At 34.4% G+C, this 17458-nt stretch overlaps 1 protein-coding gene across 6 annotated transcripts in view; it reads left to right on the plus strand.

Moving 5' to 3' along the window:
* Window positions 1-17458, plus strand: part of DACH1 (dachshund family transcription factor 1) — a 352403-nt gene that overhangs the window by 139211 nt on the left and 195734 nt on the right. For all 6 annotated transcript variants that reach the window (XM_071431094.1, XM_071431091.1, XM_071431092.1 and 3 more), the window contains exon 2: window positions 7713-7828. In XM_071431094.1, coding sequence (XP_071287195.1) covers window positions 7713-7828 — 116 coding nt within the window. The remainder of the gene's footprint in view (window positions 1-7712; window positions 7829-17458) is intronic.

Raw genomic sequence — 17458 nt, forward strand, 5'->3', positions numbered from 1 at the left:
TTTTCTTGATATTGCCAGTATTCTTAAATAACTTTATCCAGGATCACCAATGCTGTGATTTCTGAGTACTGTTTCTGAAGCAAGGTTTATATAATGAAAAAAAAAATCAATATGGTTTGAATCTGTGCATGAGTTCTCTGTAATGATTGCATTTCATTGTTCATTCAGACTTATTTTCAACTCTAGCTTGTGTGGCTGTCATCATCAGAAGCTTGTGTTTCACAGTTATTATGTAATCATGAGAGCCAACATACTTACATGTTTTAAGAACTTTCAGGAAGATCTAGTGTTTCAGCTAATTAGATGAAGCAGTGAGCTTTTTGACTTAATTTACTTCTGACATCATAATTCTGCCACCCAACAGAATTAGCTTCATTTCTTATCTATTTTTCTCTATTTCCGATAGATTATTTACAGATCTCAATTTCATTAAGAGAACAGGCATATGCCAGTAATATTTTGAGCTTATGTACAATCACAGCTGTATTTAAACCAGGTACTGTAACTTGTGCCAGTAACACTCAGATTTCTAGCTGGTTTTATTTCATTTCTTGCCCTTTAGATCATTCATATATTCAAGTATTACGATCAGTCACAGAGAATCTTTTTCTTAGATTCTTTCATTGTGTTATTGTGTTTGTAGTAGGACTTCAGCCATCAAGGGAGAACTGGCAGGTGTTGCTGTAATATATATTTTATATATTCTTGCACTCTTGTACCTTGTATCTTAGACTCTTGTATCAAGAATATTACTAATCTTGCTGAAAAGCAGAGTGATTTGGGCTGCAGTGCTGAGGAGGATGAAAATGACATGCTGTTTACATGACAGTTCTGCTAGGAAAAGAAATAATTCAACAAGGTCTTCTCTACCCCAGCAAAAGAGTAGAATCCAAGGACTAACCTGTGCTCCTGTATTACTGCAGTAAATGACTTTGGAATGGGATATGAAGTGAAATATATTTTCTTCCATTTATTTTTCTTCCACTGATAAGCTGGTATTGCATGTCTGACCCAATATCCAGTTTTTGGCCATTTTGGTTCAAAAATAGCAGTAAAGTGTTCTGTTACTGAAATGCAATAATATTTCATCAGCATGATTTCTCCACTGCTCACTCTGTAACACAACCTAATTCTTTTGGAGATCATTCATGCACTTCTTTATGAAGATTTTGAAACAGATCTTTCTATTTATTTTTATCAGCATTGTTTGCTGTCTCAGTAACTCCTAATATATCATGAGTTCAGCACTAATTATTGCGTGAGAACATTTTCTGTTTAATTGTGAGAAGAAAAATAAATTTAAGGTAATTGCACTGAGAGTTTTATTGTTTTACAAGACTGCTGCAAGTAAAAAGGACATGGTGTGACTTCTGGTGGTTGTTTTACTAACTGCCAAAATAAGTGTATGCTCTGTCTTAGAATTGCATTTTTTACTTTGTTCTTGAGTGGGAGCAGAAGGGGAAAACCTAAAATAGTAAAGTATAAGGTTTGGATCGATGTACTTTGTCATTTTTTTGCCTTTAAAATGCTAGTTCAGTGCATCAGAAATATTTATGAAGGTTACCTTGGCAAGCAAGTGTTTTCCAAGCAAAGGAATTAAATTACACAAAAGGTTTAGTCAGTCTTCCTAGACCTTATTTTTCAGTACTGACACGCCCTTGGCTCAAGTCTTGCAAGTGTGAAGGCTGCACGTATGATGAGAACAGCACAGAAGCTATCCCAAAACCCAGAAATACCATGTGGGAAGAGCCCACTGCCTGTGGCTACAGGTTGTCACAGGGCATCTCTGTCTTTGCATTAAGTCAGCAAGTGGCATCTTCGGCCCTTTTGCAGTGTCCATTGTATGGTGAGCACATAACTACTTCCAGTGGCTGATCACCTAAATGTCATTCAGCCTGCTTCTTTGAGGTCAAAAGTTCTGTGTCAGGCTTTGAAGCACTAAGGGGAGGTGGAACAAATGAGAAATCAAGCATAGATTTTCAAAATGTACCTAAATGAGATGCATAAGTACTGATGTAGCTAAAATTGGTGTTGATATTCTAAACTGTTTCAGGCAGTTATAAGAACTTAAAAAATACATTAAATGAATACACCAAATCCTTGTTACAGATTTGCTTCCTATCACTTCTGGCATGTAACTTTTCCTGCCACTCCCCAATATTACTGATTATAAAACTGCCTGGCCAATGGTAACTTCACTGCATTGTGTATGGCCAGCTACAGATGAGGACAGTATTTCTATGCACTAAAGTTGCTCACAGACAAGATTAAAAATAAACCTTTACATGTAGAAAACAAATCCTGAAATTCATTAATTTTGGCAGGAAAGGCAGTTTGCCTTCTTACTACTGGTTAAGACTTGCAGTTTTCTTTATGGGTGCTTCATGTATTTAATAAAAATCATTTTAAGGAGTAAAACTTGATTTACCAAGTGTTAATATTGCACAATTGTTCCTCAAAATTGGGACATGAGAAAGATAAATCACAGAATTATCTCAACATTTTTTAACACTTTAAGTTTCCTAGCACGTGTTTTGCCATGCAGTTAGTCATCTGTAAATGCTGGGGGTGTGCTCTGAGAATTACATACTACTCATTAAGAGTTTCAGCTGTTTTGGAGTCAAACCTTCCTTGGTGATCAAAGGTCTTAACAGAAATCAGTAGGAGGTCTACTTATCTTAGGCTTTCAAGGATGAGACCTTTAAATTTTAACATCAAGTCTGTCTTCTGGCAGATAGTAATAAGAGTTGAATGCAGCCTGGTTACATTTAAAGCTAAGCAGATAAGCCTGTACTATTGTCCTGTTGTCTCTTTCCATGTGATTGTACAGGGCCAGGTTTTCTCTTGATTACAACTGCTTTTAATTGTTTAGCACTATCAAAACATTTCTAGGAGCGAGCTCATACTTGATAATATAGCTGAAATTACGTAAAACTTTAAAAATATTATCAAAGCACATCATTTTAACTGATAAGGAACACAGATTCTTCCATTTCTTATTCTTTAATTCAGCCATCTGTTGTTTTCTAGATTTGGTAGGACAGGAAGGATAGAAGACTAATATATGTTGATCAAAAGACCAAGAAATAACCATATTCTCAGCCTTAAATGTAGTCTCAATTGCTTCTCATGCTAATCACAGCACAGTACACAAATACACCCTTTTTCTTCAAAGATGAAAATGCTACAGCCATAGTATTCCTTGATGTATTTATGAAATTGAAGAGATGAAATGCTAATCTGGCTGAAAATTGATGGATTTATTTTCAGTCATTCTGCAAAGTGTTCTGGTTATCTAATTAGCTGATGTTAGTGAAGAAAATATTTGAGACTTTCAAGATTCAATACTCTGCACCTTGAGTTCCTCATTCACATAATGGCATATTGTAACTGTAAGCCATGATAATTTCTGCAAAAATAAAGATCATTTGTCTGTAGGAATGTCTTTTAAGACTTGAGAAAAGTCTGATCATTTTATCACAAACGGACACAAGCTTATAGAAGGCTGATGGATTTTCATGGGAATAAATTCATTTAGGTGCTTCACTACAAAAACTTGACTACTAAGTTAGTAATACATAGTCCTGTAGAAAGCTTTCGTTTTTTTCTTCCAACATATGTTATCTCACATATGAAAATTTTAAGTTTTAGAGCAGAAAATATCTAACCTATTCATATTTCTAAAAGCAGAATGACAGTCTGTTGGATATCTTTTCTAATGCAGTTCACAAGGAACTGCTAACTTCCCTATACACTTCTCCCCTAGTCTTTAGCACAGTTAATCTTGAATCTTGAGTTTTGCTTGAATCAAGGTTCCTTGAATCTTTGTTGATATTGTCTAATTTCTGCTTTCTTTAATTTACTCTTTGAAGAATGAAATAGTACACAGGAAGATCAGCTATGTCTTCCAGATGTAGCATTGTTTCTTCCACTGTCTTCTTCTGGAGTCCCAAAACACTCCTTGACTTCTCTGTACTATAACCCTAGGTAGTCACAAGGTATTCACTTTGGCTTTTGGGGTTTTGGCATTTCAGACTGTTTATCTTAGCTATAAAAAATCCAGACTTTAGACATCTTCAAAATCAAAATGGGTCATCTTTGAGTAGTTTACCCATTGAAATAATTAGCATTTCCGTAAGAAGTCAAGTGTGCTTTCAGAAAAAAACAATGTAGTTCTTCCAATAATTGTATTCAGATAAAAGACAAAATCTTACATTGTTTTTTTATATGTCTATAAACTCTTATATACAAAATCTAAATTTGAGTAAAAATAGTAATATCATCAGCTTTTAAATGATGATTTTTGTATCACAGTGTCATCAACCAGAAGAAAAGATTACTGATTGTTCTGGAATTTAAATGTATCTTTTACATAATAAATCAACTCATACCTATTTAAATTATGTTTAATTTTTTATACTGAACATAAATCTACTGATTTAGATACAGAAATAGGAATATGATGAGTATTTTGAAGGTTTCTTGTCTTGGAATGAAAATGAACGTGCCCTAATCTAAAAAATAAGTAGGTCTTTACTATACTAGAGTTTATGAAAAATACCAACAAAATGATTTATTAAGCTATTTTTATCATCCTGTTTATGATAGTTAAACTAATTTGCTATGCTTTTGATGTTTTTTTAAAGAGTTTATCATATAGCTATAAAAATGATAATGAACTACAAAACAACATGCAAGTTTTCAATTCTAGTCAAAGTGATTATTTTTTAAAGTATTGTTTTTATGCTGTTCTCCCCACGACTTTGGTAATGATTCATTTAAAATTCTTGCAATTCTTATAGTTTGAAAACGAATCTTACAAAATGGTAGTATTTCAAGTTAGTACCATGGTTAATGAAACAAACGCTTAACAAATGACAACTAACAAATTAAGTCAAGTATTGCTACTCAATCAGTTATTAAGGACAATTAGATATATTCATTTTAATTGTGTATTGCATAGTCTACCATGCCTCTAAATCAGATCTTCCAGGCCTTAAGAAATAATTCTTAATTTGTCTTACAGTGTTTTTCTGCCTTGTTATTAGGAAAAAACCTATGTCTCTTAAATAGGTAAAAGCCTTTTAATAGTAGATTGGAACTAGTGTCACTTAAAAATTCTATCAGGATTAAATAGGTTTCCTTCTCAGAAATTTCATTTAAATAGAATCACAGAATAAGCTAGGTTGGAGTGGCTCTGTAAGGATCACGTCTGGCTCCTGGCCCTGCACAGGACCATCCCCAGGTCACACCATGTGCTGGAGAGCATTGTCCAAACACTCCTTGAACTGCGAGGCTTGGTGCTGTGACCACTTCCCTGGGGAGCCTCTTCCAGTGCTGAACCATCTACTGGGTGAAATATTATTTGTAAGATTGGAATTGGAAGTATAGGACTTTAGAAAACATTTACTTGGTAAATTTCGGGATAAATCATGGCATGGAGTTGGGTTGCTGGACTCCTTTATGGCTTTGAGTGTAACACCCCCTGCTTTTGTACACAATAGCACAAGCAATTTGATTCTAGAAGGTGACCAAAGGAGGAATTCTGCCTTGGGTATTTCAGTATCACTCACCTATAATTTGCTGCTGACCTTTGTTTAGAGATTTGGTCCATGACTGTCTTCCCTTAGGCTTTGAAGAGGAGTGGTTTTATTCCTCAAAATCAAAGACAAAAGCATACAGGCTTCACCATGGCTGCACTTGGTTGTTAACATCAAAGAGAGTCTTTGCAGGTGTGAACTTGCTTTTTATAAAGACCTGGAAGTTACTGGTACATTGTGCATTGTTACTGCCACATTGCTTGTGTTCTTTTATGCTGCTGTCAGACCCTTCAATAGTCATATCACTATAGTGATTCGAGTACTTCATCATAGATACTTAAATGAAACCATTAAAGTTTTCCTACACACTGGCATTTTTTGGTGGGTGAATATATTAGAAACACTCCATTTAAATCAGATCATTTTTGTCTATAATGTTTTGTTCAGTTTTATGTGTATTCATGGTATATTTATTTTTATTGTAAATCACAAAGGAAATATCAAAGAAAATCCAAAGACATTTAATTTGGTTTTCTGAGCTGGAATAAGACAATGTTCTTTTTCTACAGCTGTTTTTCTTGTTGTTTTGAACATATGACAATTTTGTTTACACTAAAGAAAATCAAAAATGCCAAACCAATCAAAGAAATTACCAAGCTTATAATTTTAATAATGACCTCAGCTCAGGACATTAAGTTAGGAATTAATGATCAGTTAAGGTTAATGACTCAATGCCTTGAGTCATTAAACTTCAAGAAAATGCTCTGTACTTTGATTGTTTTTGGTTTATTAAAGTTAGGTTTTAGAAGGTGCCAAAAAAAGAAAAAAAAAAGAAAGTCTTTCCAAACACAATGGAAACTAATATGAATAGAAAACAGAGGTATTTTATTATCTGCCTCATTCTGTGGTCCCAGCATAGCTAGAAATCCATTATTCCTGATTAGAATTTTGTTAGTATGAGGACCTAAGGAGGAAAACCTTTCATACCCACCTTTCTTTTCTTTCTTGCTCTGAAACGAATTAAGGACTTCAAATGTTTGGCAGATCATAAGTTAACACTGCAGTTTTAGAGCAGCACATCACCTTATTCTGTGATGTGAAGTTATTCCACAATGTCCCCTAAATGAGCAGTTACAGGATGTTGCAGTGATACCATGCTATGATCTGTACATAGGAATACAAGCCCTTGGATATATATTGTATTAGCAGGTACATATTTGTATCTAAGTGGGCAATAAGTATTTTCATTGTCATCCGCCTCTAATTGTGTGCTACTGAGGCAGTCCAGGAGTTGGAAAGTTGTGTATGTGAGCATTTAACAGACAAGGAGTGCTTAAACCTGAAGCCCTTTATTTTTCTATACAGGACACATGTGAGCTGCTGTGATGGCTTTTGCTCAACAATATCATAAAAATAATTCCAAGTCCTTTCTGACATAAAGTAGTATATTTAAAGTAAGGTGTCTTAGTGAGATTTTCACTTTAAATAGAATAAGGGTTAAATGATAACTTGACTTATCTTTTAAATGACAAAAAATAAAGAAATTGCAAGACCTTTTCACACATTAGATATGTATTGTCATTTATCATCTAGATATCAGGCTAGCAGTGCGAAGTAATAAAACATATCATCGAAAAATGTGCTATAGGTCTGAATCACTCTTTCATTCCACCTCCCAGCTAACTGTAGTATTAAATCAAACAAGCAGAACATTTCCTTAGGCAGCCATTGCCTTTTAATTTCCTGAAGAACCTTAAAATATCATTCATTACAAGTACTACACATATTTGGTTTTTAAAAGTCTCATAAATCAATAGCAGGCTGACTGTAATAATTATTACAAGTTAGTGCATAATTTTCGTGCTGAAGGCTGCATGCAGAACTTTAGCATATGCAAACGAGGCAATTCAAACTGTGTATAGATATTAATATGAAGAAGCAGGTAACGAGGTGCAGGCTATGAATTATGCATCAAGAGCGGCTGATCTTCAATGAGGAAAATGAATTCAGCATGTAATCTAATTAGTGATGGAAGTCTATTACATCTAACTGCAAAAGCAACCGTCCTTGAAACAAATTTATTTACAGTCCATGTTACCACTTGAAACAACTTTGAAATGATGTGTAAGACAACAGCTTAATTGTAAAAATTTTTTTGTTTGTTTGTTTCAGTTCTAGACCTGGAAGGCCTCCTAAGAGGACTCAAAGTGTCACCTCCCCAGAGAATTCTCATATCATGCCACATTCTGTCCCAGGCCTAATGTCTCCTGGAATCATCCCGCCAACAGGTAGGATCGCTAGAAACACTTTCACACGGGCAATTGTTTGAATTCATGGCTTATATCCTCTTGTTAGTAGATTAACAGTCTAGGAAAGCAGCAGACAAATATCACAATAGTTCCCCTAATGTCACACTATTGGCACACTAACATGTTGTATGTAATGGAAATTGTGGCAGCTTAGTACTTCAAAATAACTGAACAAATAATAATCCTTTATAATTTGTTTCCCCCTGTTCTTTCTCTTTTTAAGCAAAAGCCTTTCAAAGCATGAATTACCTATCATTAGACAATAATCTCCCTATTCATTTTTAATAGATCAGATATATTCTGCTTTTTTTTGCTGCTTTGCTTCATTAGATAATGTCATCATGAATATAGTTGCCAGAGGAAACTGAGTTAGTTAAAATAACTCCATGCTGCACACATGTCTTTCTTAATTTTTCATCCTGAAATTCTATTTTTGATATGTCTCCTGAGGCTTTACACTAATATAAAGTCCTGTAACAATCTGTTTCTCATACTACTATTTTCTTTTGAAAGTTACTGTACCATCTCCTAGGAGTGACTTGCTCTTAGACATGGTTAAATTAAGAAAGTCTGTGTTGCAGGGAGGAGATGAACAGTCACCCAAAGATGGAGGCACCCAACAGTCGAGCGGCTGGTGGTGCCACATTCTCTCTCTTCATGGTACAGTCCTGTTAAACTCTGGGACTTGTTTCAGCAAAGTCCACCTGAGCTTCTACTTCTTGCCCAGTTATTTCCTGCTTATTTGCATGGCTCAGTCTCTAACACTGATTTTCTCTAAGGAAAAGAAAAAAATAATTAACTAGACAGATCAAATAGAGAGGAAGATTACTTGATCTTGAGGACCAGATGATAGGTGGATGTTTGAGTTCATGCCCATGATCACATCTCTCTAAGTACAAACATGATTCTTGGCATGATTTTCATCACAGATGACTAACATCTCAAAAGAAATGCTCAGTTCAGGAAACAACAAATACCAGAAACTGTTTGAATGTAAACGGCTTGTCTGGAGGAAGAAGGAAAGTGAAGAAGACTTAGCTCTGTGGACAAAAGGGGACCTGTACTTTGTCTTAGGCTCAGGAGCTGCTTTACATGGTGAGATAGACACATAGCTAGAAATATTTTGTTTGACATTTAAAGTTTTTTAAAGATGAAGAGAAGTGATAAAATGAAGAAATGAAGGGAGGTCAGACAACAAACATGGGTAGGAGATAGATATAGAGGTATAAAATAAGGAGAGGGAAAGAGGGATAAGACTGAGAGTGTAGGGGAGTATGGGAAAGTGTCAGGCAAGTAGAACTCACAGTAGTAGTCTGGGCAGGTGTGACCAGCAAAAAAATAAAAAAAAAAGGGATTGAAATACTTTATACAATAGCATTTACAGGATAAAATCTTGTATAGAAAACAGAGATTGTGCAGAGTGAATGCAACATGAGAATAGTAGATGTGGGGAGAGAATGAAAGTTTTTATTGGGCGGAAACATTCATGTTCATGAGGGAGAGATCAAAAATTGCAGAAGCAAAGGGAAATTATTTGGGGGAAGTAAGGCAAGAAAATATCAAAGAAAAAATTGCATGTGAAAAGTAGAAAGGAGATGAAAGAAGTCAGAGACAAATAAGCAGGCGAAAAAGAGGAAGACAGGAAAAGAAACCTTGTCAACAGTATCATACGGGGTTTTGTGTTACAGTTAATATCTAAGAGCAGATCACCTCTTGGTTTTTTATTTTAAGAAAGTAGTTTAAAACCACAACTAATGCCTAAAAGTATCCAATTCCTCTCTAGTCCTTTAAAGCTGGTCATTACAAGTTAACAATAAAAATATACGGTACTAAAACCAGAGATCCAATTTCTTAGAGTATCAGCCCACAAAACCAGATGCAAATCTTTAAAAAATGATGATTGAAAAAAACCAGAAGAAAATAATTCAAAATTAAAGAAAATAGACATATGTAATATTATCATTCATCAAATCCACTTTGGATGCTAATGCTTTGTGAGTCGCTTGGAAAAGAAGAAAGGTTAAAATGCAATTGCTATCGCATTTGAACTGGTTTCACATTACATGGCTTACCACAACAGAAGGAGTGGTATGATATTTTTCCCATTGTGGTGGTGTCGAGTCTCAAACAGCACAAAAAATGCAAACAATAACTCTGATAAAAGAGAGCTCTGGGGTCTAATGTTCCATGAGGTATGCAAAGTTTCAGCAAAGATAAAGAGCATCATGACAGCAGTGCTACATGACAGTCACTCCAGCATTTTATAGACAGGCAAGTATAAAAATAGGCTTACAGTCTGATCTTATGAGTTCAAAACAATGAAAATTTGTGGGTCTACATTGTAAATAAGTACCAAAACTACTGTAAGAGCCCTGGAAAGAAAAGACAGCGATAACTGCGGTAGATGATGTAGGTGCCATTGTTATGTGCTGCCACATTAGTTGGTACAAGAAAAATCTTTCCAACTGTAAAATTTTACTCCATATTTTGACTGTACATAAAGAAAATCTCTGAATAACCACTGACTAGTTGAGGTTGTCAGGCACCACTGGAGGTCACCTAGCCCAGCCTCTGCTGGTCAGTGTAAGATCGCTCAGAACAGGTTGTTCAGGGCTGGGTACACTTGAGATTCCGTGAGTGTCTTTGAGGATAGAGACACCATGATGTCTCTTTGCAACTTGTTACAATGTTTCACTACTCTAATAATAATGCTAGAATTTTTTTTCACTTTTCAATGGAGTTTCTTGTATTTCAGTTTGTTTGTTGGGCCACATTTGAGAAGTCTGGTTCCATCTCTCTCCTTACCAGGTTTTCATTCACATTAGAAAGATACTCCCATGTCTTTTCCAGGCTGAACAGTCCCAGCTCCCTCAGTCTTTCTTGATGTGTCAGGAATTCCAAAAGATGGTTCTTAATTTAAGAAGTTTGTGAAGTGTGAATTTCCTGTTAGTATCCAGCTCTAAGCAGAAAAAATAAAACTACCAGATTATTAAGTGCTTCCTACCCCTTCTCTCTCTGTTATTTTTTTCTTTGTAATAACTTCTTCTTTTTAAACTTTCTGATTGATTTAATAATCTGAGTATAATAACTAAGTTTCCTTCCTGCCTACAAAAAAGTATAAGTGATCACACAAACAATTATGTGCTATTTAATGCTCTTTAAGTATAGAGGTCTGCAATTATTAGGTATATCTAGGATACACGATGCTAGGATTTAATACATGATTTTTACTTGAAAATTTTCCTTCTTTTGCAATATGTTGCATAATACAGAAATAGAGATTTAAAGGAGGAAATCTTGATTTCTGAAGTGACTGGTACTGCATACATCATTTATGTGGGCAAATAATGCTGGTATTAAACTGTATCCTGATATTTCTCATGATATTCCAGTACTGTATATTTTTGTAGGAGGCCAAATTAAAGAACCCTTGAAAATATTTTATATCACTGATATAAACTCTCAAAATGCATGCAGAGAACATTGCATCATCAGTTAAAATGAACTTGCTTTATGGAAGTATTTAGGGACTAAGATGAGATGTAGGAATGATATACAGAAGGAAAATAAAAGAGAAAAAAGGTATAATATTCCACATATTTTTAATGAACTATAAATTGAAGAAGTGAGGATCACCCCTCAGTTGATACTCTGTCCATTTTATTACAATTAAATATTACCCTCAATTGCTGATCTAGCCACTGTCTTTCACTAAGGTCAATTTACAGAATGCTCCCAAATTTATAGAAGACTGGTCACTTCACAAAAATAATCTTATATTTATGAAAATAAATATGTAGGACCTTTGATAATGTGACAAAATGAGAAATGTGTGTTAACAGGAAATTAAGAGCTTCAGAAATTGTCCAGAGAATTAAAATCTGCCTATGTTACAAATTGTGTAGTCAGAAGAAAGAATTTGGTGTAGGCTCAAAGAGTTGTATGACATTTCCAGCTTATCTAGGTAACACCTTGAAATCCTTCCAAAAATGTATGGCTCATCATAGTTAACTTTGATCTGATGTCTCTGTGTACTGCAGATCTTTTCTTGGCTAATATGCTTCAAAAGTTGTTTCTAAAGCTGAAACATTGGATGATTGTAATTGTGATCAATCAGAAAAGAAGGGCTGCATGTCCTGGATGTGTGATATACCTTGTGGTCTGTACTTTTATGTCTGGAGTAGCTATATAACATATAAAATTATATTTCCATTATTTTTTGTACTAACTTTGAAAAGCAATTTTCTTCACTTTTCTAATTATTTTGGTAATTATTCTTCAGTATTTTAGGTTTTGAAGCTGCTTTTAAAACTCCTTGCTTAATTCTTCTGCAACTTGGCCTACTGAGTCTAAAACCTACAGGTGACAAAATGAGTAACTGCAATCTCTTGTGCTTAGTTCAGGAACTGCATCTTTCAAAGTTAAAATGAGAATATAAAGTGCTTTTGGAAATTGCTGACATAGGGCAGGATAAGAATGCTCCTTCATATATTGATATATATCTATAGATATATTTTTGTCAATTAAAAAAAGTAATTTCAAAGCATGTTTAATTTATTACATTACTTTTACATTAAATTAATCTGAGTAATTATTGTTGCTATTATTATTATTATTTTGAACAGGTTGCTTTATGACTCTGTATAACTATTCCAATCTGAATCCAGACTGTTCCAGTGTCAAGATATTAAGGTTCCTCTAAAATGTTTCATGTGCACAAATAACAACTGCTCTCCTCTATTAAAACCATTATTTTTCTTTTCTTAAATGGTAATCTGAAGATGTAATTTCTAATCTCATCCTTATTTTCTCTCTTGCTGTGGGCCTGAATCAATATAAGTATATTCTAACGTCCATCTTGTACAAAATTCTTTGCACCACAAAGCATTTTTATGGGGAGCTAGAGTAAGGAGAGAGTTGAAAGGTTTTGTATGGATTGTTTCGGCTCGGAGGGCAAGCATCATTCACAGATGCAGCAATTGATAAAGTGTGGTAATGTTTTTGCTAAAGTAGATGATGAAATTATTTGGTGTTTAAAGAAAGATTAATCACATAATTAAATAATTTCATTTTCTCTGGCTCATAGTTATTGATGTTGTATTAGGCAGACTGAAAGAATGGTTAAAATATAATTATCATTGTTACTCTATCCATATCATATTGCCAAGAAATGAAATCTGTAGCTAGAAGTATTTCCTCCTGACAGTCTCAATCCTATAAGGCCTTAAAAATATATTTAACTTACTGAAATGAATAGAGTTGACTTCTGTGAGTATTCAAGGGGCTAGAAACTATAAATTGGAATTACTTAGTAATTTTAAGAAGCAAGTATAATATTCAGTTATTTATTTTATGCATTGGGATTAAATATTCTGAGATTCTGTGTTGGTTAAAAAGATAAACATTGATAAAACAGAGTACTGTTGCTCACTTTTTTTAAAATACATTCCATGTTAGCACAGTATTTTGGTTATTAGTGTTAAATAATTTTTATCGTTAACCTTGGTTTTGATTGGTGTTATAGGATGAGAAGCTGGTTATCTGCTGGGGCTGAACTAACTTATTGTAGGAATAAGCAACAAAGTCCTGCTTTGAGAGTGACAAACTGTAACCTAATTCAAGAGGCTGAACAAATTACACAAAACATTTTTGCACTTCATTAAGGAAGTAGTCGTTATAATTAATGTGAAAGCTTCTGTCGTCTTCACTAGTTGATGTATCAGTGGGAAAATAAACTGACTTAATTTTGTAAATGTATTTTTTCATAGTTTAAAAAATAATAATTAAGGTGTAATTCAGGCCACCTGTCATCTCCTGAAAACAGTCATAATTTTGTCATATTATCATCCCACTGAACAGCTATCTATATTCTACTTTATCACAAGAGGATTTATCTCTGAAAACTGCTTCTGGAAGCTCACTAATTTTAAGTTCCAGTGAGTCCCTACATTTTTCAGTCATGAAATCTTTTTAAAACCAAGAATTACTTGCAGAAATGGAACCCTTTTATTAATCACAAAGAACTTATACATTTTGCAACTTTGTATCATACAACACTACATATATTTAAAGATTAAAAGATACTGTTGGAAAACTGTGTAAGTCAGAGTCCCAGCTCATGCAGGTTCACCCACTGCCTGTTGAGAGCCTTCCCTGGATTGAAGTGTTTCCAGAAATGCTCCCAGCCTTTTTGATGTGAAGGCAACAAGTTGGTTCACTTCAAAAGAGACTCTGGGATTAATTATTTAAGCAGCTAAGGTAGTCATGTACCTCGACATGCTCAAGGTACTCAAAAAGAAACTGAGTGAAGTTATTTAAGTTTTAAGCTTTAGTTATAGGCTAGTGAATCCTCTCTTCTACTTGTCTCTTGTGAGTACTCAGTATTAGGTTGTAATATGCACAAATTTATTACCTTTTAGTGGAAAATCTGAGATAAAAGTTTTTTGTTTCTTCCTGGATTACAGAATAATTTTGTCTTCTGAAAGCTTAGTTTGTAATCATACTGATTTCTGAATTTCACCATAAGAATGCTATTCCTGTGGCAGTTATGTAGGATCCCAGTTGAATGGCCAAATTCTGTGAACATGAACTACTAGAAGATATTAGAAAGGTCTTTAATGATATGTGATGATTTTCATATATAGGCAGCTTTTCAGGCTGGATTTAACATGATCATAAAAAAAGAAAAAGTTTCCGACTTTGGATGGGACTCTGTCCCCAGTTCCAGTTTCTTGTTTCAAATAGTAGAAGTATATTAAACACCTTGGGACAAAAAGCTCCCCACTTTTCAGAACAATATTTAATTAACAGTCTGTTATCATAACAGTTTTCTGTAAAACAAGTAACGTGTAAACTGAAATAAAATTAAAACCAAACAAAACACCAAACACTTGATACAAAAGAAAACAATTAAAACCTTATTTTAAAGGGAGATAAGTGGTGAAGATATCAGTGAGTACATTAGGACCTAGTAATGGAAGTGTTTCTATAGTTTTCTGAATCCCAACATTCTATTAATTGTAACTGAAAAAAATTTTGAAAATATATATATTGCACAATATTCTGTTTGTCTCTTAAAATTAAATTATTCAAATTGTAAGCTTCTGAGTTGTGGTTTATACTGAGATTTTCTTGTTGCTCAGCTTTCAGGCAGAGTCTTTCAATAGAAAAGCATCAAGATAATCATAATCCTATGTTTACAGTTTTTTCATATAATAAACCTGTTGTTTTTCCACCCACTCCTACTTTTTAGTGAGAATATTCAGCCAAAATAATTTGATTCCAAATCATTTAATCTCTTAATTTGTTCAAAACGAACCTTTTGTAGAGCAAGCAACACACTGTCATTTTAAACATGAAATGCAGAGTATTATTTTGTTAAACGCTGCCACTAGAAGTGAATCTGAGCTGTTGAATTTGGAATAACATCTCAGACTTGCAGACACTTCGGGCCCTTAGCTGTAGCAAATAGGATTGTTGTAGCAAAATAGGGAGATGGTCGTTCTCAGGGTGAGCACAGCAGGGTCTGGTACACAGCTCAGTTCTGTCAGGTTACTGACTTAGTTCTGCATCATTACATCCACGTGAAGTTCCTGAATGTTATGGGAGTGCCCAGCTCCTTTCCTGTAGAGTTAGACTACTTATGTCCTTGCATGGCATACTCAATGAAGGGTGAATGATTTCCTTCTTCTCTTGATTTTAAATTTGATTTGCATTCAATGAAAATACCCCTTCAAATTTATGTATTCCAAAGTTATGGTCTTTGATTTCATTACTGTATATTTGGGGATTCTCTAAAGTCCAGGAAAAAAGTGCAGCTTAATGTTTTTTGCTCAGTTTGGGTTTTTTGGGGGAAGGCAGCATCAAATGTCATTATTTAATATGATTGTCTCCTGGTTAAGAACAATCTGTCTGCTGTGGAGTTTTGCAGATTTCATGCAAGGACTTAAATATGAAGGGAATTTCCAGAAAATAAGTCAGGTAGCCCAAGTGTTTTTGTTATATGATATATGATGTGTCATATGATATATGATACCAATTACTTAAGTAATTGGTATTTTCAGGAAAAGTATGCAAAGAAGCATTATTTTATCTGGTAAGCTTTAAAAGACTACAACTCAAGGAAAAAACTTTACTAGCTAAGTACTATATTGATTCATTTGTCTTTTGGGGTGTCCTGTGCAGGGCCAAGAGCTGGATTTGATGATCCTGATGGGTCCCTTCCAACTCAGCAGATTCTATAGTTCTATGAATGTAGTTTTCCAAGGAGAACTGGCCACTGTGAATTGTCCTTATGACTTATAGCTCTAGAAACATTGCCTGCATGAATTGAACAAGGCAGAGTAACATGCTATCAGAATTGTAATGAATCCAGTCTCAGCTGTTCACAGTGTGCTGTTGTTACTAATGTTGTCCTGTGCAATATATTAGTTATCATAAAGTAGTCTTAACTGGGAGAAGGTATTTGAAAAGGAAAGTTATTCTGGTTCAAGTTTCAGATTACAAGGTCAAATATTCAAACTTGATTCAGTATCATCTGAGAATTGCCTAACATTTTCCTTCCTGTTTGGCAATCAGTGTCAGAACTGTTTAGTGATGTGAAGTTGAGTGCATTTTGTAACGGTTCATGTGCTGATGAACTGTGTTGCAAACAGAAACCAATCCATAGGCTGTTGTTCCTGGAGCTGCTTCCAAGAGCTTATGGTTTATGAAGAGCTGAGCTGGTGGTCTCAGTTTCCATGCATTCAAGATGCTCAGTTTGAAAACCTCATTTCATGTGAGAAGACTTGTCTTATTCCTTCAAGTTGCAGACATGGGTAGATATGTTGGTTGTTTGCTGTGTGCCTGAGACAGCAATTACAAATGCAGAGAGGGATGGAAACTGGGGAAGGTAGCTGTGTTGATGGAAAGAAGGAAAGAGAGAAAAGAGGAGGGAAGGGAGAGAGAAGTTCTTTACAAATTGGTATAATCAACTTATTTACAAGCTAGTTTGTTTGCTGTTGTGTATTAATTCGTGACTATTAAGAAGTTACAAGACTATATTGATATAAATTTATATATACCAGCTATTTATATAATACCATATATATACACCAGCTATTTATATAATGCCTTTCAGGATTTATTCTCTTTCCACAGTGTGTATGTGCACAGGAGCCTGCATTTTTGCTTTTCTGAAATATTTTTTAGTAATAATGTTCTACATATGACTCTTAAATCATCTTTTTTCAGTCCAGTCTTAATTACAATGAGATACTGTGTCCAAGCTGTCAGCAAAGAATAACCTGATACTAATACTAGTATTAGACATGTGACCTGACATTTAGGAAGAAAAGTCTTAGTTTGAGGAGAATGTTACTGTTACTACATAATGATGTTGGTTATCAATTAATGATGTATTAGTTTCTAGATAAGAAAACAGTAGCATGCTAGGACTAAGTAAGATGGGAAAAGGAAAACTGCCCCTAGTTTTCCTAAGAAAAAATTAATAATGTTACTGGGCTGCTTTAACTCATCAAAATCCATATAAATGGCAGATAGTCTGGCAGTGTACCAACAAGTTTTGTTGAGAATTAAGGTTTTGTCAACACTACCCTTTTGTTAGGGGGA

Source organism: Agelaius tricolor, unplaced genomic scaffold (assembly GCF_023055355.1).
Source record: "Agelaius tricolor isolate 1412-34295 unplaced genomic scaffold, bAgeTri1.0.p SCAF_7, whole genome shotgun sequence".
Lineage (NCBI taxonomy): Eukaryota > Metazoa > Chordata > Aves > Passeriformes > Icteridae > Agelaius > Agelaius tricolor.